Source organism: Pyrus communis, chromosome 10 (genome assembly GCF_963583255.1).
Source record: "Pyrus communis chromosome 10, drPyrComm1.1, whole genome shotgun sequence".
NCBI lineage: Eukaryota > Viridiplantae > Streptophyta > Magnoliopsida > Rosales > Rosaceae > Pyrus > Pyrus communis.
Genome location: NC_084812.1, coordinates 26,776,012 through 26,800,196, shown reverse-complemented (window position 1 = coordinate 26,800,196; position 24,185 = coordinate 26,776,012). Strand labels below are relative to the sequence as shown.

At 36.7% G+C, this 24,185-nt stretch overlaps 4 protein-coding genes across 5 annotated transcripts; all 4 read right to left on the bottom strand.

The window, feature by feature from the left end:
- Positions 1-1,302: 1,302 nt before the first annotated feature.
- Positions 1,303-3,676, bottom strand: LOC137748114 (zeaxanthin epoxidase, chloroplastic-like). The gene is made up of 6 exons (XM_068488199.1): positions 3,554-3,676; positions 2,232-2,378; positions 2,053-2,144; positions 1,768-1,882; positions 1,545-1,648; positions 1,303-1,324 (listed from the first exon to the last, which is right to left on the bottom strand). The coding sequence occupies exons 1-6, from the start codon at positions 3,674-3,676 to the stop codon at positions 1,303-1,305; spliced, it is 603 nt and encodes a 200-aa protein (XP_068344300.1).
- LOC137747280 (protein EMSY-LIKE 3-like) lies at positions 3,133-9,805 on the bottom strand. 2 transcript variants are annotated; one of them, XM_068487361.1, is made up of 10 exons: positions 9,447-9,805; positions 6,838-7,046; positions 6,637-6,749; positions 6,252-6,516; positions 5,941-6,159; positions 5,779-5,847; positions 4,435-4,677; positions 4,278-4,346; positions 4,106-4,169; positions 3,133-3,751 (listed from the first exon to the last, which is right to left on the bottom strand). In XM_068487361.1, the coding sequence occupies exons 1-10, from the start codon at positions 9,472-9,474 to the stop codon at positions 3,729-3,731; spliced, it is 1,302 nt and encodes a 433-aa protein (XP_068343462.1). In that variant the 5' UTR covers positions 9,475-9,805; the 3' UTR covers positions 3,133-3,728. The 2 variants fall into 2 exon arrangements, with proteins under 2 accessions (XP_068343462.1, XP_068343463.1); XM_068487362.1 differs by lacking the exon at positions 5,779-5,847.
- Positions 9,806-14,824: 5,019 nt separating this feature from the next.
- On the bottom strand, positions 14,825-17,309 carry LOC137748113 (G-type lectin S-receptor-like serine/threonine-protein kinase LECRK3). The gene has a single exon (XM_068488198.1). It carries the CDS (start codon positions 17,307-17,309, stop codon positions 14,883-14,885), a length of 2,427 nt encoding a protein of 808 aa, XP_068344299.1. The 3' UTR covers positions 14,825-14,882.
- Positions 17,310-21,217: 3,908 nt separating this feature from the next.
- On the bottom strand, positions 21,218-21,757 carry LOC137748112 (G-type lectin S-receptor-like serine/threonine-protein kinase RLK1). Its single transcript, XM_068488197.1, has one exon. It carries the CDS (start codon positions 21,755-21,757, stop codon positions 21,218-21,220), a length of 540 nt encoding a protein of 179 aa, XP_068344298.1.
- Positions 21,758-24,185: the final 2,428 nt, after the last annotated feature.

Sequence of the window (24,185 nt, the reverse complement as noted above, 5' to 3'; positions counted from 1 at the left end):
GCACATGCAGCATACTTGTGCATGCACGTTATTGAATTTATTTATTTACTAAATTAAATATCACCACCGACGTTGCTTAGTGCATCTCCATCCGTTTTAGGAGGACAAGGGTAAGGACAAGGACAAAGAAATAATAATTGTCCTTAGGCAAGTCCACTTGTTGGGGAAGAGGGACAGCAAGGGCTAAAACAATTACTTTCACATGTATATTTTTTATTTTTTTTCTTTATGTTTTCTTGGGAGGTAGCAAATAAATATCGGAGATTGTAGTAAAACTAAATACTGAGTTGTGGTGGAGAACGAAGAATATGTTGGGTAATTACTGGTTTTTCTTTTTTTTCCTTTTTGAGAATTTTTAACTTTAAAATAATCCTGGCTGTTGATTTTTAAAATTATTATCGTTGGATGGCCCAAATCTGGCCACCTGGAAGCTGCACGTGGATGGGCCACACAGTGGCAATTACTGTAGCAATAGGGCGCAAGGCCAAGCAAAGGAAGCAAGCTCAGCTGAAAGGGCAACTTTTTTGGGTTGGAGGCAATTCAACCTAATTTTGCTAGGGCAAAAAAGGGGCCGGCGAGATGCTCTTATGGCTCACGCCCTCCCAATTCTGACACGATCACTACATAAAAACGGAACTGGATCCCCTTCGGATCCAAGGGATCTAAGCACATTAATCAATGTATTTGGGTTATTAAAATTTGATCCAACGGCTATAAACAGGAGACATTCTTTGAATGTTATAATAATTGTAGCCGTTTGATAAAATTTCAATAACCCGGTCCATATGCATTGATTAGTGGGGTTAGATATTTTTGGATCCAAAGGGGATCCAGTTCCTATAAAAACGTTATGGAGAGAGGCTAAAAACGTTATGGAGCAAGTTGGATGTTATAAGTGGAAATTCTGCGGAACCAGCCCTCTACTTTCAAGTATATAAATAGTGCTGGAGTAGATTTGACAATGTTGTTTATTTAAAAAGAAAAACCTCCCCTTTAAAAAAGCAGGGCGTACACAAAAGTGATTTTTGTGGGTGTCGATTGTGATGTACACATTTAAGGAGTTTGTATAAACTCTAAACTCGAATTTATGTTTTTATGTGAATATTACCAATAGTGATATGAAAGCCTTGGACTTGCTTTTCACTGTCTCAATTGATGTTTATTTATAGAACCCACCGAAATATTTTAGTGGTGGGAACAGGTTTAAATCGTCGTCCAAGTAGATCCAAAGAGGGTAGATGATATTTGAGAGCTTCGGCAAATGGCATTAGTTTGCTACTTATCCTGCACTTTGCATTCAGTTCACTCCCTTTCGAGAAATAACCTGCACCAACAAGAGCAACATGAATGATATAAGTTTGCTATCTGTTTCCGCTTCCTCAAGTTTTGCAACAAATTAAATTTGTAGCATTTTCACAGTCTCAGTGGAACTGTGGAAGGTCCTTAACTGAGGAGGTTATGATGTTGAGAAGCTATGGTGATACACACACACACATATACATGCGCGCGCACACATAAGTTTTGAGATAGATTTCTACGTTTACCCATCCCCTGCTATCATCCAAGCCACAAACTTCGGCATAAAAGTTTGAAGAAATGCACGAAATAGAGGAATTGCAGGGTGTGTTATCTGCCGAGTCAGTAGATGCTGCAACCACAAGAACAAAATGAAATGAGTTACATTTAAATTACTTTATATTTCGTTAAATGAAAATTAGGAAAACCTTTCAGGAGGTTGAAGCAGGTAATTAGTTGGGGAAAACTTACAGCCAAAGGACCGGTTCTAAACTTTATGTAAAGTTGGTAACTTTCAAGCATTCTTGATGCCATTCGGGAGGCTGCGTACACTATGCCAACACGCCACATTCTTTTCTTTACGTATCTGATCTTCATCATCGTCATCATGAACGCAAAACTTACAAGTGAGGTTGAAGATCTTTCAATTTGGACAAAATTTTGTAAATTTGGAAGATTTCAACAATATTCAAGCCTAAAACTAGGAGTGTGAGATTGCTTTGCTAGAGACAGGGTTTTCCTACGGCTACGATTTACCTTCTTAGTGCCAAGACAATTTCATCCGATATTTGAACATCTGACTCAGTTTTGGAAGCTTGATCAGGCTCATGTATAAGTTGGTAACAGTCCTGCACACAAATCACCCGATTTGTTTCCATTTTTCTGACATGCAGCCTGCTACGGATTAAATTTAATTTACATAAACAATAACGTACCTCAATTGCCATGCAACCCCCTTGACCTAGATTCGGCTGCATGGGATGAGCAGCATCACCTAGCAGAGTAACATGGCCGATTCCCCAGGTGTAAATCATGTCTCTATCATAGATAGCTCGCCGTAAAATTGTGGACTCCGCTGTTTCCTGAATTATTGTAACCACTTCAGGACACGAATTACCAAATATCTCCAGGAGCATCTTCTTTCTACCTGCAGCATCTAAAGGTGATTGCTCAACAACAAAATAACAATCGAGTGACAAGCAAGCAACCAAGCTAAAGCACTTTAATCGGAGGAAATGAAGACAAACTTTTGCTTTCCAAAAACGTAGGATTAAGTTGGATCACCCAATTCCCTTTCACAGCCCACTTTATCGGTGCAGAAGTAAATGCTCTTAACTACTTAAGCTACAAACTCTTAGCAGTTGCCTTTAAAGGTTGGGAAATTTTTAATTTTGTATTGGCAAATTTGAATGGATCGTGAGTCCGCACCACAATGATTCTCTTGTCTTGAGAACAACTTTTTGTGAACCTGATTAAGTTCACGAATCGGCTATTGCAATCAATGAACCTCAGCAAGCTCACTTCAAGTAATGCACTTGTAGAATATGAGTATCATTTTATTCATGTGTTTGTTTACTAACAAGTAACAACCAAAGGAATGAAACACGAGACAAAGTCTCATTGAGTTTGGGTAGGGCACATCGGAAAAATAAACGTATGATCCAAAACCAAGGTGAGATTTTTCATAGCATATTCATTCCTTCTGATTTGTACCAAGTAAACATGCCCCAATTTTGCATCTGATGCACTTCTTACACGAGTTTAGATACTTTTTATCTTAAGAGGACAACATGAGAGATTTGAGAAACATTGAAACCTCTTCCAATACCGAAAAGAGAAACGGCACTACGCCAAGAGAATTTTTTATTTTATTCGAAGCATAAATCAAAAATAATATTTGCACTGTGTTTTCCCTTTTTGAAGTTAACAGGATCTCCGTATCTTCTCGAGTTATCAGTACAAACTCGGGAGGGACTCCTCGAGTTGAACCGGAACCAAGAGAGTGAGAGAGTATAAGATCTCACATGTATGCAACAGCTAAAGGGCAGTAAAAATAATTTACACAAGACAGCACACTAACACTAGAAACAATGTTACAAGAGGCATCAGCTCTTTCCTATGTTAACAATGCCTGCCCACCATTTATAACGAAATTATTGCCCGACTGCAGTAACTCTTAACACCTATCGTGGAAAGACCCAAGCCCCAGAGTTTTAACACGTTGGGGTGACAAAGTTATATAATAAAAAGATATAACATTGTACAAAAAGGCGGCCTTCACTTCAACCCATATCTGTTTCACTTCCGCACCCTCATTTCCTATCTTACTGTTCCAGCCCTTCATGCGCTTTTGACTGCTTCGGATTTTAAAACCAGCCATCTATCCTTCTCAATTCCATTGATTGCCCGTGTAACAAGTGTGTTGGCGACCATCAGCTGTTTAAAGGCAAAGGTCCTACAGGAGGCATCAAGTGAGGAAATAAAACTAAAATAAGTTCACATATATACAGAAGACGCCGTCTGAAATAATTTATTAACCGAAAAATAATTGAGCTACAAACAGATGATACACACCAAAGTATTTGTTCCCATCCATACATTTCAGATATGTCTATTCTATTTCCAGAATATATATTAAGTGCCAGATTATACACTTCTGTGTTTGATGCAAATTTCTGTAAAATGACACGGAATTCATAGGGGGCTCATATGAAACTGCATAAGCAGACTTGGTGGACACTAATAAATTACAAGCTTATATGCAACAAGGCAAGCTATGAAAACCAAAACAAGATAAGCAATAATTTACCGCTTTCACCATCAGAAATATCAGCAAGCTTTGCAATTGCATCAATGAGTGCTTGTTCATGATCCTGCTCAAAGCCAATAGATCAGTTTTGGAAATAAGAACGAAAAACTTGTGATGAAACTTGAAAATGGATCAAAAGGAAAAAAAATATTTCTAAGATTATCCTTCATACTTTCAACACTTTCTTTGCTTTCTCAATTTCAACAGAGTCTGGGTGGTTTTCACCAAAGACCCTTTCTACCTGTTCAAATTTAACAAAACTTTAGTATGCATCGGGCCAATAAAAATAAATATATTGACTACACATGGATTAAAAATCTTTTACCGACCTCCTTAATTAAGGTATCTGTGTGAAGTAACTGGATATTGTCTGGAGCCTTCTTTCCAATGCCATTTTGTGATGGCGGAAAATCTTTTCTTGTTTGACCCTTTGGGGTCCCTCTACCTCTTCCAGTAACTGGAACATTGTCACGGCCTACAGATCTATTCATCCCATGACCAGATCCACTATAACCCCCACGATGAGAGATTCCAGGATCTTCACCTACCCATTGAATATCCTCTGGAGATATCTGCACAAGGAATTAAGCCAAAATGAGAAAATATGTAAAACATCTGAAATTTATATATCATCAATGAGTGAGAAAAATCCACTCGGTCATCGTTCAGAAACAGGACATGAAAACCAAATGAATTTCTGTTTCCTTCTTGTAACCCTGTTGATTCTGTCCCATTAAGTGTGAACCAAATATAGTGTTAGTATTGTAACCACAAAATATAGAGTTAGCATTCAGTCGATTAAGTTGTCAAGCTTTTTCTTTTTTAACTTTTTCATAGTTATTATGGGCGTTGAAATATTCTAAGCATACCTGATAAGGATTTCAATGTGATAGCTAGAGTGAGATGGATATCCTATGAGCATTTTCATTGGTGCTTGGTTGCACCTGTTTCTAATTTCATAATCTCTTTTAATGTTGGAATGTTAGTACTATGTGGAGCTTGTTAGGTTAAGTGATCATTTGGGACTGAACCTGGAAGGGCCAGAATGACTTCCGGGGAGAAGCAACTCCCTCCCAGAATCACTCCCAAATGGGCCCTAATTATGATTTCTTAACCATTAAGCTGTTCCTGTAATATTACAAGGCTGTTCCTGTAATATATAGACCCTTGAAACCCATAGTTTGTCCTCTCTGTCTCTCCTATCAGTTCACATCAATGTCCCTTGTCAGATACCTTTTATACTTCACAGTTTGTACACCAAAAAATTAACAAACTTTTTGAATCAAGTAATGGTGGCAACGGAATGAACAGAAGCTACTTAGTAGGAGCAAAAGGCATGGGAGCATGTTGCATTAATTATGTAGCATAAATCAGCTAACAGCACCCAATTGGACAAATAGGACAATTCAGAAAACATTGGTTAACAAAGAGTAGAAAGCAAGAAGCAACAAAAATTCATTATAGAAAATTTTTAGGAAGTCGTGTCAGAATGTTTGAAGTACATACACAGAGAACATTAAGCACTATAATATTATTACATTTTAAAAAAGCAAATTCAAGAAGAAACAAACCTCAAGTGGCCACTTATATTCAAAAGTTTACAATGCATAATTTGCAGAACACAATGTAATGAAAACGATATGTTGGCAATATAACTTCATTGCAAAGCATACCTCTGATAAATTAACCCACTCCCATGTTTCATTTACCGAATTAATATCGTAGACTAGATGATGCCGTCCCTAAAATTCAGAAATGAAAAAAACGAACAAATGTCAGGTACATGGCTTTACGTTACTTCAAACTCCTTGAACACTTGTAAGAGCAAAAGATACCTCCGCTTGATTGTAGTCTTTTATAATGGCTTCATAAAAGGTGTTGTCGTCGGGCCACCTAGTCCTTACTTTCCTCCCAATCAAGGAATCATTTGTCTTTCCTTCAGCAGGTTCATTTACAACGTCACCAATCGAAACTCTATTCGAAACTTGACCCCTTCCTGTTGGACCCGAGGAAGGGTACTGCTTCATTGAAGAAGCACCAGGCAAAATTTGACCCTGTTAGCAGAATGTGACCGAAGGAAAACAAATAAATAAGTGAATAAATAACCTGCATACTTGTTTTTTGTTTTACTCCATATTCAACTCACGGGTTTATGTTTCTTGCCCTTAGCTCCTGAGGCTGGGGCTGGGACAGATCCTCGTTTTACAGTAGACGAAGATGGCTGGTGGGATGTGGTAACTGCCTGTGGATGAAATGGTGGTGTTGGCCCAGCAAAGGACTGCGTATGTACTGACTGGGTCATCTTCTGTTTCTTGCGTGATACAGAGACAGTAGGACTAGGTATTGGATCATGCACTGCTTGAACGGTACTCAACATGCCCGATTGAACCCCACCAGCCTGTCTCCAGTCCCTGTGGGCATTGCCCAACACAGCACCCATTAAAAGACAAGAAGAAAAAAAAATCTAATGAATAGTTCCCATTTCTCAATTAAACGAAAAGCTTGTATCTTGATACTTCAATATATCAGACCTTATCCTCTCTATGACATCATCTGCAGCATTAACCCGTCCTAGAAGTTCTTTGTGCTCCTCATTCGATAACCTCAACTCCTTTCTAAGGTTTGTTAACAGACCTTCCTTTTCCTGAGAAAATACATATATGTAGCACTCATTTAAACCTGATCAAACAAATTAAAATTTGATCCATGAAAAAAATAGATCACAAAAGTACCCAAGTAATGGCATCAGCTTGAGCTTTAAAGGCTCTTAGAACTGAACTGTATGCTTCTCGTTCAAGCTGGTGAATTTGTGCTTCCATGTCAGTTTCACCATACATCCTAGGATATGGGACAGAACCCCCACCAGATCTTCCATTCCCTGTAACGCGACCCCCTCGGGGAACTCTATGTTGGCGTGATGGAGGAAAATCGTCATCAGTTCCTGCAATTGTTTTTTTGGGTTCAGAATGGATGCAACAAAAATCAATAATGAGAACGAAATGAGACACGCAGTATGGCCAGAATTCACAGAAATATGGAACACTAAATTAAAAAGAGAATATCTTGCGGGTTGTCGATGCATTGTCTATGCATAACAAGCAAGGAGGTATGCATTCATCCAATTTTAGATTCAGCGCATGGACACAGTTCTACAAGCTTCTATTTGATATGTCTTTTGAGTGAAAATAATGTATAGAAAAAAGTTAAATTGCAATAAAAATTCTCAAATCTCTAACTTCTGGTACAGGTGCAAACCCAAGAACTAAATAAGTTGGCAATTTCAACCAAAAAAAAGCTGAAGTTTGCAACTAAACCAGAGGTTCCCTTCTACACATCAAGTTCAAACAGCTGATTAGCTGCACCACGAGTTTTATTTGTAAAACGAAGACCACGTCAGGAAAACCCATCTTTAGAGAACAACTTCCAGACTAATTAGATCCTTGAGATACATTAAACTACCTTTCCCATATCAAGTATAACTTAAATAAACAACATCCGGGCCCCAAGAAGATCATCTCCCCTGCTGTTACCGGATGGTCTATGGCTTCTAATTTTAATTCTGAGAAAGCTTGAAAGTTTCAGGTCTTACTTGCTTGGGAGCCTCCTGCGACCGGTAAGTTTAAACATAATGTTGATGGTTCTCGGAGGAGGGGAGAGATTTTAGAAGTAGAGATATGGGGATTATTGTTTGGACTCAAACTTGCTGTTGATAAAGGTATAAGCAATCTTATAGTTGAGATGGACTCCGCCATTGCTGTTCAGCTTATCCAGATGTATGAGCTTGCAAGTTTTCGCCCTCTTTCTGCATTGGTTGCTAGCTGCTGTTCTTTAATGAGACAGATCAATAATTGTGAAGTTTGCCATGTCTACCGGGAGAAAAACTGCGTGGCAAACTGTCTAGCTAATTGGAGTCCTAATTTGGGTTTAGGCGTTTTTTATTTTGATGATCCTCCTTACTGGGTTGGATCTAGTTTAGTTGGTAATGTATTAGGGGTTTCCAGGACCCATTGATTTGGATGGATAACTTAGTGTAGCAGGTTTTGGGGTTCATTTCCCCCAGTTTACCAAGAAAAATAAACAAACATCCAGAACCTCTCAAGTCATATTTATATTAAACCAGTTAAACTGCTAGTATATGTCATAATGTATTGTATGGCACAGGAAGCATGTTGTCAGATAAATACATCCCAAATACAATGGTGAGATACGCAGGAGATGGGAAAAGAAATGTGTGAAAAGAGATACTAATGAAAAGAAAGTGTAATACATCATAACATAGGTTTTTATTTCACAAGATATTGTAACTCAGGTATGGCATGGAATATGCTTAACCATAGTAGACTTTGTTTAATAACTGAAACTAAATATAAACCGGACTTCAAGTACATAAACTAGTGCCTACCAACACTGGAAAGAAGTTCAAATGGTGCACAGAGTAATAACCCACATACAGTGTAGGTGCTCTCCTTGAAGATTCAAGGGCTCTTTTCTGTCAGCAGATACTTTTGCTGACCCTATGCCATAACATGCATATTTGCTTTGGGTGATATTACCCCAATATAAATAAATACATAATCATGCTTAAAAAGATGATTTCTTTTTCTTATTAAATAATTTCTTGTGCATTGAAAAGAACTTGGAAAAACCAATGTCTCAAAATCCAAAAAGATTCCTTCTTTTTTCCCTCAACTTTGGAATATGGTCTGCAGCGGTATTTGCAAAGGAACAACAGACAGTCTAGAGCTTTACCGATGTTAATTCTCAAGTATATGTTAAATTATTTGTATTTAATTCCTACTTCTTCTTTCTTTCACGTTCTCTTATCTAAGTATGAAGTTGTCTGAAACAATCAAAACCTCACTCTGTGTCAACTAATGAATGGTCTGAATTGTGAACAAATCGATTTCAAATCCTCCTTCAGCAACCTAATAACACATAAATCATCGATCCCAAAATAACCCAAGTTCCAAAAACCAAGAAGAGCTCATTAATGTATATGACTGTATATAGTAATGAAGTAAATTACTTCGATGTGAATGTATCTACAATCCCTGACACTAAAGCTCCAAATTCAAATGGTCAAGCTGTGTCAGAAAAACACATCTAATGTGGCCAAGAAAGTGAATTTAAGTTGCTAAACACCATCATTACATTGGGGAAAACCCTAATTCCTTCACTGCAACAAACCCCAAAACCCCCGATTACTGTTCCGAGTGGCATACACAGATTTTTTTTTAAAGAGAATTATGATAAAAAAGTAACCCAAAACCCAAAGTAAGCAGAGAAATCACTTCAAAAACCCTAACTACTGGAAAAAGGAATCTTTGAAAGGGAAGCTCACCGCTGCTATCGTACGGCTCGTAGTCCATGAGCAGTTGATACAGCCTCAATCAAACCCAAATCCAAAAACCAACAATTTCTAGCGCTGAACTTGGCAGCGATTCCAAACCACTCCCAGAGACTTTGAGGTCCTAACAACACCAAACGACGCCGCAAGATACCGGCAGCTAAACGTCGTCGTTGTGGAAGATTCAAGAGTGTACCTTGTATGTTCTGCAGGGAACAGAATTGGAGGAAGAGAAGTGGGGGTTTTGAAGAGTAGAGAGAGTGAAATTAGCGGCGGTCGGACTTGGAGGAGAAATCACTGCCACTGGAGAAGAATACCCACACTCTCTTCACAGTATTATAATAGGCCGAGATTTTTTTTTCTTCTTTTTCCTTTTTGGAAAGGAGGTTTTTTTTTTTTTTTTTTTTTTTTTTTTTTTGGATATTTTCATCTTAGCCTAAATTTATTTTAACCAAAAATCATATTATAATTTTATTTAATGAAAAAAAACATAAAGTTTAATAAAAAAAATCTTAAATTTTAATAGAAAAGAATAAAAGAACTTAAATTTTAATGATGAAGACATAATTTTAATATTAAAAAAAAACTGACACACAGGACATGTGCGTCCTCACATATACTGTTTATGAAATTTACCACAATGTTTATAAAACTTAATAGTATTACACTATTTATGAAACTTACTACACTATTTATAAGACTTACTACATTGTTTATGAAACTTAATGGTACTACACTATTTATGAAACTTAACAATATTATACTGTTTATGAAACTTAACGGTACTATACTATTTATAAAACTTAATGGTACTGCACTATATATGAAACTTAACGGTACTACACTGTGTATATATTATGTCTTTTGTCTTAAGTAGGTAAGAGTGAAATCTACATATATCAGTTATATATATATATATTTTATTTATTATATACATGAAAATACATCGTACGAGATCCTAGTATCTTCCCTCACATTTTTTTACATACCTACAATAGTAAATGTAGCTCTCCATCCAATTTCTTGATCTTGGGTGTCATCTTGGAGAAATTTTTCCTTGTGCTGTAACACAAGTGGTATACCACATGTTATTATGTAAGTGGTGGAAAATTTTATTTTTTATGTTATTAATTTTTTAATACAAGAATCTCACCACTTGTATAAAGACACATGATGTACCACCCTATGTCTAGACACATTGAAAAATCTCTCATCATCTTGAGTGCTACTGGGAAAGAACACCATGAAAATAAAAATAGGAAATGTAATTTGATTTGAAGTTTTTTTCCTATTCTAAGCAAAAAAGTAAAATAAAATAAAGCCTCTTAATGCAATGGGTGAAAAGAGGGGAGTGTGAAAAAGGGGAGTTTGTGTTTTTATTTTATTCTTTTGTCCTTATCATTAAATAAAGTTAGTAAATGATTTTTTATTAAAATGTAAATATTTGAAGTCATTTTAATTAGTTTTTTTTTTGGGTCAAATTAGTAAGGAGGTTTTAGTATATAAAAATATAAAAATATATTAAATTTAATAGAACTCCATTAATTTTGAATTATTATTTTAGTCTACCAATTTTAACTAATTTGAATTTTTTTTTTCTATTTTCAGCATCTCTATTTTAATGTTATATAATGTTTTTTCCTTATCAATAATATTCTATAATGTTTAAACTTTGGGATAAATTCTCTCATTCTTCACTAAAATTATCTTGCCACACTATCCACAATATTAATATAATTCTTGTTTGCACCATACTTTACCAATCCTGAATTACCAAGCATCGGTCAACTTCTACCTTCAGAGACCCACTGAAGGATTCATGATGAGGCACTTTTGCCGAAGCACATGAGTTCCTCTCTAATCAAAAAACCAATCATAACACGACACATGTCAACATCAGAATAAAACCTTAGAGTCCCACATCAATCGCGAAAGGAAAGGAGCGACTCTCTTCAACTATAAAGGAAGACAATTCTCCTACAATTAGAGGTTAATGTCACTACTGTACTTAAACTCGTCATTAGAACCCACAATGATGATTATGCTTAAACCTATGTATTATGTAAACTTTTCACTGTTAATGAGAACTCCTATATCCATAGACGTAGCCAAACTCAGGATGAACTAGGTACATCTTGTGTTTACTTCCCTATCCTTATCTCTTTACATATTATCCATACTAGGTGACTGGAGCAATCATGCAAATGTTACAAACTTGACATTTTACGTTGTTCAAAAGTCTCATTGATTTTGTGCATCAACAACTATAATTTTTGGCATCGAGTTTAGGGGTTATTTCTGTATTGTTGTGTTTAAAAAGAAAAATATTCATGTTATATTGTGAAAACGGTAATGCTAGGAAGATTAAATTTTTAACCAAATTTTGTAAATCAAATTATGTTGATGAACGTTCTTATTTCTTATTGGTGACAAATAATTTGGTTAGCAAATTTGGTATAGAAATTTGGTATTCCTAACATTATCCTTGTGAAAATAATCAATTATACAAAAGCAATTATTTTTTTAGTAAAATTTGTAAAGGTGTGACCATAAAAAACAAATGGTTTTTTTGGTTGAAACTATATGGCTTTTTCGTTTAAAAATGATCGTAATTCAATAAGTAAGACATCACAAATTAAGTCCGGTTGATCATCAAACCAACAAGAATCCAAATTGAAAAACAAAACCATACCAACTAGTTTATGTGCTACTAAATTAGCAGACTAAACTGAATTAGCAAGTCAAAGACCTTTCCTAACTGGAGAAACTCTGTGGACAAAACCTCCCACAAATTCACATTGTTGTCACGAAAACCCACCCCAAATGCCCCCCTGTTTTGTTTGAGCCATGGACAGCCCTATCAAAGTTAACTTTCAGCCATGACGGAGGGGGAGGGGACCCTGAAGACGGGGACGACAACGGTACGGATGTAGGGACTGGTTGAACCACCAAAAAATCCTGGAACCATAAAAAACAACGTTATGTACAACTTCTGTGGTTTGTGTATGATGACTGAAATTGACACAATCATGTTTTTAGGATTGTTTTATTAACGGTCCACGTGTTGTCGAATACACCCCATGTTAGAATTTAATACTAAATATGTTTTTTGTACTAATATGAATGTCTACTTAGGTCCTGTAAATGCTCTTAACTAGACATTGCCAGGAAAATTTATCAATGCAACTTGCTTCCCTGTATCCAGAATACACAAATCATGAACACACACGATCCTGCTACAAATAGGAACCAAATATAAGTGATTGCAATTTTGACAACAACTTATACGCCCAGTGGTGTTCTACTAACAAATAAAAGGAATCTATTACACTTTGTCATGCTTGGACTTCTATTTTTGTTAGAAAGAGATTGGTTATACTTGAAGGTGGCTTCTGCCTTTGTTCTACTTTAATAGCAAGGCCTCCGAGAAGGAAATGTTCATGTATGTATGAAGAAAAAAAAGGATATGGAAGGAAATGTTCCTGTTCAATTTTTCCCCGTAGGTTTATGAGGACACTGGTATGGCACAGTATTGAATAGAAAATGGGTTTGTACATGAATATTCTTCTCCGGTGATGTTCGCACACAAGAATTTTGTCTGTTGTGGTCGTGGTGAAGACGAATACTTGAGATTGGTTTTGGCATGTGATGTGTGGAGTGTGTGGGTGTGTGGGTAGTTTAGGTAACTAAATGAGATGTATTAAGATATTTTTTGGTGGTGACGAGGTCTTGCCCTTACATCATGACATGAGTTCGAACCTTGTTGGCTTCCTAATTTAACAAATCTATTGTTTGATAATAAATAAACAAATAAAAAAAGAACAATATGTGAGGTGCTACCTCATAAAACGACTCTTTATAATTGAATTCTTTTACAAAGGTTAGAAATTACTATAACTAATAAAAAGAAAAAAAAAATAATGGAAAACAAATCATGACCATCTTTCCTTCCCTTCCCCACCAACTTCTTCACACAGTCAAGAGTGGGGAGAGAAAAAAGAAATTGATAAAAGATTTATTATTTTTCATCAACCCTGCGTACTTAACGAAATGGAGGTAAGTATTTACTTGTGCGGAAAGTAAGAGATGGCATCGAAAGGTCAAATGTTTTTCTTCCTACATATATAAAGCTAGTTAATTATCAAGGTTTAATTCTTCATACAACCGTAAACTCCTTTCTGTATTTAGTGTAAACTATATCATTGTACTGAATTGTCTTAAGGTTCGATCCTTATCTAACTATATCCCACTTGCTTGCATGGTGTCTTCTCCTCTATTAACGGTCAGTTTCAACGCGGATCTCAAAAAATCCATCAGCAACCTAAGCCATGTCACACTCACAACTACTAAGGAACTGCTCATAACTGAACGGCAAAAAGAAAAACATGGCTTACTCGCCACTGTCCATCCAGGTCGTGTTGTTATTGATAACGACCGGCTCTAACGATCCCACCAAGGACCAGTTGCTCCTCTCAAATCCAATTCCTCCAACGAACTCAATTCCCTCGCGGCCCATCTTGCCCCTTTAGTCTTGTCTCTTTGGACGCGGCAGAAGGATCCGTTAGAGGTGGTGCACGATTAAGAAGAAAGTTGAAGTTTCATCATAAAATTAATTGGTAATATGGAGAGCTGTTCAACTTCTTATAAGTTTATACAAGATCACTTCTCCCATCAATGTGAGATTCATTTTGATTAACATGTCTCTAAGGTGTGACGAATTTTCAAGCCTAACACGTAGACAACACAAACGAAATGATATGAAACACGTGCAGCCGTTGTGTTTCACACGTGAGACAACATGCTCTAATACCATGAAATAGAGGTGTCTCTCCCTGTCAAAACTTGTTTCAAACAAGTATTGAACAATGTTTACAAGGCGGCAATAACATTACACTTAAAGCTCTCTCCCATGAGATTGATAACGAAACCAGGCTTATAATTTTGTAGACATCGAAATTGCAGTGAACATTTATTTCACCAGCACATTAAATTTCGATGTGCTAGGACTTATGTGACATGCACCATGTGTCGCTCAAATCATAGACATGACATGCTCTCTGCATTCTTCGCCACATTTGTGAAAAACTGCCAAGCACCTTGCACGTGCTAGTTCCTTTATTACCAAGAGCCAAAACCTCGCGGCATCCATTCATCCAAGATCAAGACAGCGCGACCCTTGGATCAACAACGCACACTTTACATCTTCATAGGTTGAATCAAAAAGTTCCAAGTTTATAAAGAGATTGTAACCCCTTCATTATTAAAAATAATATTTTATACACGTGCTCTTGTTTCAATTCATACGAAACTTTGTATTTAACCTATATCAACAGAAAATTGTGGAGAACAAGGTAGTTGTCATCCTATGGAAATACATGCCATTAATGTGATACACTGCTAAAATGAATTATACAAAACATAATGTAGATTTCAGCAAACTGAACTAAAAAGAGGACATGGAGGTACGGATACATCAACCACTCCTTCAAGCATCTGCGTAACCTTCTTCATTGTCGGTCTTAAGGACGGATCCTCTTGTATGCACCAAATTGCAACCTTGACTAGCCTCTCCAGCCTTTTCATGTCATTTCTTGCCTCTTCATCATCTTCTATAAGCTTCTTTAATGTTTTTTCCTTGTAGCAATCGTAAACCCAGTCCGTTAGTATCACTTCTTCTTCGTTTTCCCTTTCCATTTCAAGGCTCCTCCTGCAGCAGATAATCTCCAATAACATGACCCCATAACTATAAACATCAACCTTTGCAGTAATCGGAATATTCCTGAACCATTCTGGTGCAACATATCCTCTGGTCCCTCTGATGACTGTATTAGTAAGAGTTTGATCGCTCAGCAGAAGCTTTGCCAATCCAAAGTCCGAAATCCTTGCCGTGAATGAATCATCTAGAAGTATGTTGTGGGGCTTGATATCGCAGTGGATGATCTGCGTGCTACACTCCTCATGCAGGTACATGAGTCCTCTTGCAATCCCGAAAGCAATTTGAATTCGTTTGTTCCAATCGGGCCTTGAAATCCCAAAGAGAAAGCTGGCCAATGTTCCATTGCTCATAAACTCATAGACTAAAAGTTTGTTTGGCCCTTCATCACAGAACCCAAGCAATCTGACCAAGTTTTTGTGGTGAGTCCTGGCTATTGCTCTCACCTCTGCTTTGAATTCCTTCTCACCTTCTTGCGCCATTTTGTCCAACTTCTTGATTGCGACGTAGTTTGTTGAACTGATGGATGATATGATTCCTTTGTACACAGTGCCAAAAGCACCTCTTCCAAGTTCTTCCCTAAATCCATCTGTGGCTTCTTCTAGATCTTTATAAGTAAACAAGCGTAGATTTGCTTCCATAATACTTGATGCACTACTAGTAAGATTATGTCTTTTCTTGTATCCATAAAAGAAAACCAAAGAAATCGCTGCAAGAAATATAAAGTTAAGAACTACAGAGCTACCCAAAAGAAGTCCTCCGACTAAGATGAGAGTTTTCTGATCTTTTTTTCCCCTGTTTGAGACTGGAGAAAGTGGATCCTCTAAAGAAGCGTCAGACTTCGGTAATTTAATGAGAGCCTTCCCATACGAATTCCAGTCCTGCCTTCCATGTGAGACTGGCAGCTTCTTCTTCCAGCAGGTGCCTTCTTTGATAACAGCAACCATACAATTACAATCGTAAAGGCAAGATCTGGTGCAATCATCTTCATTCATCGGCTGTATTTGCTCATAGTTTGCAGAAGTGGGAAAAAAAGTATTAGTCAACTCATGCATAACGTACAAATCTTCTAGCTTTGAATTGCCTTGTTCGCAAGTCAGTATTCTGTTCTGTTTACAGCCACCGAACTTATTATTTGAATCCAAAGCGGAAAAGCCAGGAAGACATTCACAAATTGGTCTTCTATTTGCATCCAGTTTGCAGAAGCTATTGTATCCACACGGTCCACTTCCCAAATCACCATTTACATCGAAGCAAATGTTGTCCGGGATAGACCAGAGAGGCAACCAGGACGCCCAGCTACCATTTTTTGGCGATTTCTGGTGAGCATATTGTGTGAAAAGCCCATCAAAATCCAGTGTTGCTCTGTAATAATAATCTCTCATTGGTGACACTGTTTTGTTTGTGAGGCTTACGATACTTCCATTCCTTGTGACAATATTGATGTAACCTGACTCGTTAAACAGCAGCTGAAAGCCTGTATTCATATCATCGGCAGCATCGGCAGTGTTGCTCTCATAGTATGTTGGGTATGCGAACTCCGTAGGCAAGGCAACCGGATATAAAACTAGCCTTCCATCTTGTTTCACTTGGAGTTGAAATCTTCCCCTCGAGTAGTTGCTTGCAGTCTGCCTAGAATACAACTTTTCGCCAATCTCCAGCAGTTGGGTTGGCAAAATGGTGTCGGCGGGATCCTTGAAGCTCTGCCATAAGTAATCAGAATTCTTGCCTGCAAGCACAAAGTTGCCTGTGTCAAGCATGGCAGCATACGCAACTCCACCACTAAGAACGGACTCAGGCTTCCAGATTTCTTGGCTTTTTGGGCCGGTGAGCGCGAATTGGCCATCAGCGGTGAGCTCAATTTTCGATCCTTTGGGAGCTGGAGCGTCTCCATTTGCATACCAAACTATGGTTTTATCTGGTATTTTGTCATACCATATGGCAAGCAAGAAGGTGTCTTGATCACCGACGTGGCGAAACCCGAAAGCAAATGTCCCGGAGGGTGACTGCCATGACGATTTAGATGTGTCTTCAGATGCGGTGAGGGACGACCCCAAGCTAATATTTGCAGCAGATTGAGCTGCTACACATAGTGGTTCAACAACTACAAGTAAAAGGCCAAGCAAGTGAAGGAAAGCAGACATGGCCAATTTTCACACAACCTGATGAGCACAGAAAGTATATGGAACCAAAAGGTTGCATAAATAAATAATAATTGCAGATTTGCAGCAAAGATAATTCTACTAATATATATACGTAGGCGTGGCTGCTTAATCATGTGTACAAGTGCCTCAAGTATCTGGAAGTCCCAGGTACGACTCTGGCAATTAGGATAGTCAAGCTTGACCCGGCTGGTGTTATTAGTCTATTAGATAAATGGTTTATTCAACATTTGGTAGATTCATCAGAGATTAGACAGCCAAGGTTGAAAAAGAAGACTCACTGCACCTGTTTTCCTTTGCAAAGAGTCAAAAGATTGATTGGACTTTAATTTTCATCAGGTTTTTAACTCCCACTAATCTCCACATGTTAGTTAGTATTCACCTGAATTGCCACAGAGACTGAATCGACTGTTCAACCAAACAAACTTACATCCTCTTGTTAACACTCCCTTTAACCAAAATACTCAACGGTTTTTGTGAAATTTGAGTCAATCAATCAGCGGTGGTTTATTCATCATTGGCGTAATCTTAGAATTAACAAAAGTGTTGCCTAACAAGTTTGAGTCAATCAATCTTGTTTATTTAGAATTAGCTTTAAAAAATTGTTGGTAGCTATCTTGGATTGGACTTGATCAATCAGCGGTGGATTGTTAGAGAATTCCAAGTCTGAATTTTCTATGGACAATGACATACTCTAATTAAAAACACAAGGCAAGCACAAAGAAAAAGGAACAAGGCTTCCTACACTCCTCATCAAACATAAATAAGTAAAAATACTGCGCTTATTTTCTCCGAAGATCACGCATTCGGTTGGAAAATAAAGTTTTATGTTCAACCATGGGGGCTCTATAGGCAGGTGTTGTGTGCTTTTCAGAATACTCTACTTATTTCTTCAGGCTTCTCAGAGCGCCTTGCTCTTGTGACTGGTAGAGCTGCTTCCAAAATCACACAACTTCCGCAATCCATCAAACCCCAAAGGAAGATTTTCGGATTTCAAGTCCCACGAATTTAAGTACCAATTACTAAAATTTGATTGGGAAGCACAAGCATCTGTGATTGACAAAATGTGTTAATCTTATATCTTTTTAAGGTTTAAAGCATCCCATCTTGTAAAAGCATTGAAATTCACCCAAACGAGGTCATATTTGCTTGACCTAACTATGGGATCAATTTGATTAAAATCCTATTGAGATATTATGATTTGGTGCGATTTGTTTATTTTTTTAGTCTTTGAATTATCACATGAGTGAAAAATAAGTTCCTAAATATTTTTTTCAATAAAATAATGGGTAATGATGTAACGGGAGAGAGATCAAAATTTTAAACATATTTTGTAAATCAAATAATGTGGTTGTTGATAATTGAATTATTATTTAAGTGTTGATTAATGTGATTATTCCTATTAATGATACATTGTTTAATTTTCAAATTTAATTTAAAAATTTAGTCTACCTAATTGTATCCAAAATAAATCCCTAAGTTAAAGTGGTTTTGGTCGGTGAGCCTATGTCCTTTATTAAGGGAAGTTTACTTGTCCAATCTAAGCTAAGGCCCGTGAGCCTAATAAGTCAGGTCAACCATAACTAAGGATCGGTGAAAATGGAGATGGAAAGAACCTCAACAGGGTTAACTTCGAGTTAAGATTTAGCCATGGATTCTGCGGAATACGATCATGTTGACTATGCTTTCTTAATCTTAGTTTCAATAAACCTAATTGATTGGTCATCTTCGTAGATTTATCTAAATATTTAAATGCAAAATTTCTAAAAGTGATCAGTCATTAGAAATCTGAATCTAGTATAAAATACCCACAAAGATTAAGAATATAACATGACATATAATCAGATAATAATTAACAAAGTACTTCACAAATATTCATGTCATGTCTTTATCATAAACCTTAGAAAATAACTTAGTTACAAATGGAAATAAAAATAAAAGGAAAATAGAACTCGGAGTCCATGGCAAAACACTTCCCTACGCTCTTCTTCATTTTCAAATGGCAAAGAGGGTGAATGATGTAGTGGTGTGAATGATATGGGTAGATCTCTAGAGAGAGCTTAGGACACCTTATTTATACTAGAAAAACCCTGTAAGGTATGGGAGAAACTCTCCTAAATAAAACTAATTCCTAAACAATTAATGACACAAACTAGAAAAGAATCCTTCTTGGCCTAGGAATCATGTCATCTGTCTTGCACGCTAAATTTGTGATCGATTTATCTTCTGGAAAATTATGTAAAAATATGGGAAACGTAGCTTTATCTCTTATCTTTCCAAGAATCTCTCGCACGCCACTAGAAAAAATGGGAAAAGACTCCAAATCTTCATTCTCCCACAACTGTGCAATTCTGACGAGAAAACAACTTCCGCGGGATTGATTTGTAAAACTGGAATGAATGGCCCGATGGAAAATTATAAAATTCAGACACAATGAGCTTCAGCCTTTTAGCTTCCTTCTCCAATTGGCCATGCATCAAAACTCCTCCGAAAAATCGAATTATCACCAAAAACATTCTAAATGTACATATTGGCTGAAATTTAGGAAATGAAAGTAATAAGGCTCTTTTATGCCCCGTTCAATTGGGAAAATTAGAATGCCCTACATGTTTTCTATAGTTGTTAGATTAAACATTCATCCATTTTAAAGATTTGATTAAGGTGCTTTGATCAATTGTCACCTCAATAATTTTCTTTTTATTTAATTTCCATGTCATTAATTTAAATGCATTTATATAGAGGCATAAGGTAGCTTAGCAACTAATTGCCTATAATATAGGAATTTAATTTCGAATCCCCTTCTACGCATTAAATGATATTTTTTTTAATAAAATAAAATAAAAAATTAATTAACTAATTCCTCATTTCCTTATTATCAGTATTTTAAAAAAAAATTCTCTTCTATTAAAAATGTCTCCATAAAAAGTCTTCAATACATATTTTTTTCACATATAGATATATAAAAATTATAGTTAAAACTTATGGTACATTTAAGAACAAAAGTATCGACTTTTGGTACGTTTATATTTCAAATGTATTGATAAACCAAATGTACCAAAAATTCAAATGTACCGTAAAACCAAATGTACCTATTGTTATGTAACCCTTTTGGTACGTTTAGATTTCAAATGTACAGAGAAACCAAATGTACCATAAAACCAAATGTGCCCATTGTCGGGTAACCATTTTGGTACGTTTAGATTCCAAATGTACCAAAAGACCAAATGAACAAAAAATCTCAAATGTACCACAAAAGCAAATGTCTCTATTAGATAACCTTTTTTGATATATTTACATTCCAAATGTACCGAGAAATACAAAAAATCAAATCCACTATAAAACTAAATGTGTCCATATTATAGATAACTAGACGTAGCTATATAATCGAACAAATCTTTATTATGTGTTGGCTCTTCTAAATAATAAAATCTGACAATTTTTTGTTATAAATATTCTACTATATTCATAAAAAAAGTAAAAATTATAACAACCAATAAAAAAAAATGCATAGAGATGGATAATAAATGCATAAATATAGGGATAATAGGAAAAGAAAAAAACAAAAATAAAAATGTCCAAGAGAAGTCGTGAAAAACTAAAATTCTAAACAAAATTGAACTTACGTGAAAAACTGAAATTAATAACCAAAATTATAGGAAAATGTTTGATCAAATTTTCAAAAGGAGTGTATGTTTAATCTAAAAAACTAAAAAACGAAACGCCTATATCAAAACGCCCCTATTCAATTCCTTAACAAAGCTTAGGGATAATTAACATGAAAATATATAAATAATGCACCTATCAACAAGGTTGTTGTCATCCTATGGAAATATATGCCATTAATGTGACACACTACTAAAGTGAATTATACAAAACATAACATGTGGATTTTAGTAACCTGAACTAAAAAGAGGACATGAAGGCACGGATACATCAACCACTCCTTCAAGCATCTGCGTAACCTTCTTCATTGTCGGTCTTAAGGATGGATCCTCTTGAATGCCCCAATTTGCAACCCTGACTAGCCTCTCCAACCTTTTCATGTCATTTCTTGCCTCTTCATCATCTTCTATAAGCTTCTTTAATGTTTTTTCCTTGTAGCAATCGTAAACCCAGTCTGTTAGTATCACTTCTTCTTCGTTTTCCCTTTCCATTTCAAGGCTCTTCCTGCAGCAGATGATCTCCAATAACATGACCCCATAACTATAAACATCATCCTTTGCAGTAATCGGAATATTCCTGAACCATTCTGGTGCAACATATCCTCTGGTCCCTCTGATAACTGTATTAGTAAGAGTTTGATCGCTCAGTAGAAGCTTTGCCAATCCAAAGTCCGAAATCCTTGCCGTGAATGAATCATCTAGAAGTATGTTGTGGGGCTTGATATCGAAGTGGATGATCTGCGTGCTACACTCCTCATGCAGGTACATGAGTCCTCTTGCAATCATACTTTAATAAGATATAAAGTCGAAAACGTATATGGACGTAAGGTCAAAAATAAGTACGCAAAACACTATAGCGTCAAAATAGATATGTGTTAACATATAGGTTGAAAACTCGTGCTTAACTTAAAATTGAAAACGGAGATACTTTCCCCAAAACATTTGTAACGCCAAAAACAAATAACTAAAGGATGGAAGTTAAAATACCTATACTAAAAATTTAAAATTGGAAAATGAGAATGGGTCTCGCCCAAGCATAAGAAATGTCACGTACTCTAAGAATAGATGTGTCTTTGGGTCGAGCCTCAACAATAGCGAATTCGTAACAACTGCTGAAGGTGAATCTTCATGCCCACTTGCTTAACAAACCCAATGAATAAGTTATTGATACCATAGTCGGCCGTCCACGATACCGATCACACATTTATTATCTCAATAAGCAAGCAGAAATTTTCTAATGGTGTACCAATTCACACGTCGTAAATTCGATCATCCGAAAACAAGCTCTCATAACTCCATTAACAACCACTGTTACCTGTAGAAACTCTTATACCAGGTCGCAAAAAGCGTCATACTTAAACCGGACGAAACAGAAACTACCGTCGTAAAAACTCTATTTAGCACCAAGCATCCAATCCTCCTTAATTCTTTTAAATGTGACCAACTAATCTAAAGTTTCACCAGTAAAGAACCCATTTGAAAATGGTATCTTGGGATTCAAGAAAAGTGGCTACCATGTTAATAGCAAACTTAAAAGCTCAAGCCAAGCAAGCAGAAAACGAGAAGTCACATTTCCCAACAAGCAGTATCTCTTGGGAATTGTTGCAATGCTCAATCCATCTCTCCATTTTTGCTTAGTTGCAGATTTCTAGTCAAACAAGGCTAAAGTTGGTGGAAAGAAGAAGGACTCGCAAGTGATCAACCTAAACACCCTATGAGAGCACACATCATTCAAGAGAAGTGTAAAGATCTTCCGATTCTTGCCTCGATCGCATTGTGGTGCCATTCCAGAGTGCACCAAACAGATCAGCTAGAAGTGTTTTCGACATCCACATACTCACAACAATAAGGTTCGGAAGTGAAGCAGTGGAAATATGCGTTGAGATGAGCACATCACATCATCGAAAAGGTCTACCATAGTACGATATGATCATTATGAATTGCAGTAGGATAATGAGTGGTGACCATTCAATTCAGCATGAAGATAGTGATGCAATCTGCTGATCACCTACACTACAATCTTCACTAGTCTCCTACCAAAAGACGGCTCAAACTCCACACCCATGTGGAACTCTTTCTGGTAAGTTTGGTGAGCTTGTGAAAAGGTTATGCCCCAAATATTCCTGTTCGAATCGAAAAGAATTGGGCGCACACTTCCGCCGAATCGATCGATCGCGAATTCCTTACTGATTGAGCGAGAAACCATGTAGAGAAGGCTAAAAGAACAATCAAGAATTTGAGGATCAAAACAAGTCCATTAAATCTAGAGTGCAAGATATCTAGTTGAGTGAGAAACCATGCCGAGAACAAATGTTGTTGTTGTTGTTTTTTTTTTTTTTTTTTTACCCTCAGTAGAATGTTCCGGCATGATCCAGTTCACATTGAGAAACAAACCAACGAAGGAAGGTGAAGTTGTAGAAATAGAAGTCACTATTTATGATTATTTGGCTAATCATCACAATAAGGTTGACGGGTTTCTTAGCCAAAAGGAAATAAATCTAAGCTCAAGAATAGTTAAGAATTGCTTATAAGATTTGACGAGGCCAAAGACATTTCGAAATTCACATTACTTTGTAAGAGCTGAATCAAAATTCAAAAATTAAACATATAACCTCTGAACCAACAGAATGACGAAGAAGAAAGATACAAAGCATCATGCGTATGCATGCAGTGATACGATTGGTTAACTTAAAGTGATGCCCTTGAGCAAACCAAAGCTTAATGAGTCTAGAGAAGTTCAGAGCAAAGCTCGATCTTCGTACAATGATGAATATGGTGGAATCTCAAGCCTTTAAACTGAAAATCACAACTAGCACTTATTAAACTTCGCAACAACTAACGATTGTCGCTTTCTCTAGCATGCACTTCGAATATTTTGAGTAGTTACCACTACAATATGACTCTGCCCACCATTCCTAGGGAACGCATATCGCAAAGTGACATCACCGATTCAGATTTCCAGTTGATCTTAACCAACTCGTACCGTTAAGATTTTTCTGTTTCCCAAGATTTCGATGTAGAGCCGACTCCACCCGCAATTCCTAGGGAACGCATGTTGTAGAATGGCATCGCCATTACGGATCTACAACTGGTCTTGACCAGACTTCCTCAAATTGAGATTTCTAAAACACATCGCTTCCCAAGAATGCACGTCGTAGAGTATCCATCCGATGTTGAAAGTCATCCAACAATCCAC

Coding starts and splice junctions, on each gene's coding strand:
- LOC137748114 (XM_068488199.1), bottom strand. CDS start 3,676: ATGGCTGGTTTTAAAATCCGAAGCAGTCAAAAGCGCATGAAGGGCTGG. Junction 2,145..2,231: donor GGGGTTGCATGGCAATTGAG/GTACGTTATTGT, acceptor ATTTGTGTGCAG/GACTGTTACCAACTTATACA. Junction 1,325..1,544: donor TGGATGATAGCAGGGGATGG/GTAAACGTAGAA, acceptor TTGTTGGTGCAG/GTTATTTCTCGAAAGGGAGT.
- LOC137748113 (XM_068488198.1), bottom strand. CDS start 17,309: ATGTCTGCTTTCCTTCACTTGCTTGGCCTTTTACTTGTAGTTGTTGAA.
- LOC137747280 (XM_068487361.1), bottom strand. CDS start 9,474: ATGGACTACGAGCCGTACGATAGCAGCG. Junction 4,678..5,778: donor AGTGGGTTAATTTATCAGAG/GTATGCTTTGCA, acceptor TTCCTTGTGCAG/ATATCTCCAGAGGATATTCA. Junction 3,752..4,105: donor TATTTCTGATGGTGAAAGCG/GTAAATTATTGC, acceptor TGCCTCCTGTAG/GACCTTTGCCTTTAAACAGC.
- LOC137748112 (XM_068488197.1), bottom strand. CDS start 21,757: ATGTACCTGCATGAGGAGTGTAGCACGCAGATCATCCACTTCGATATC.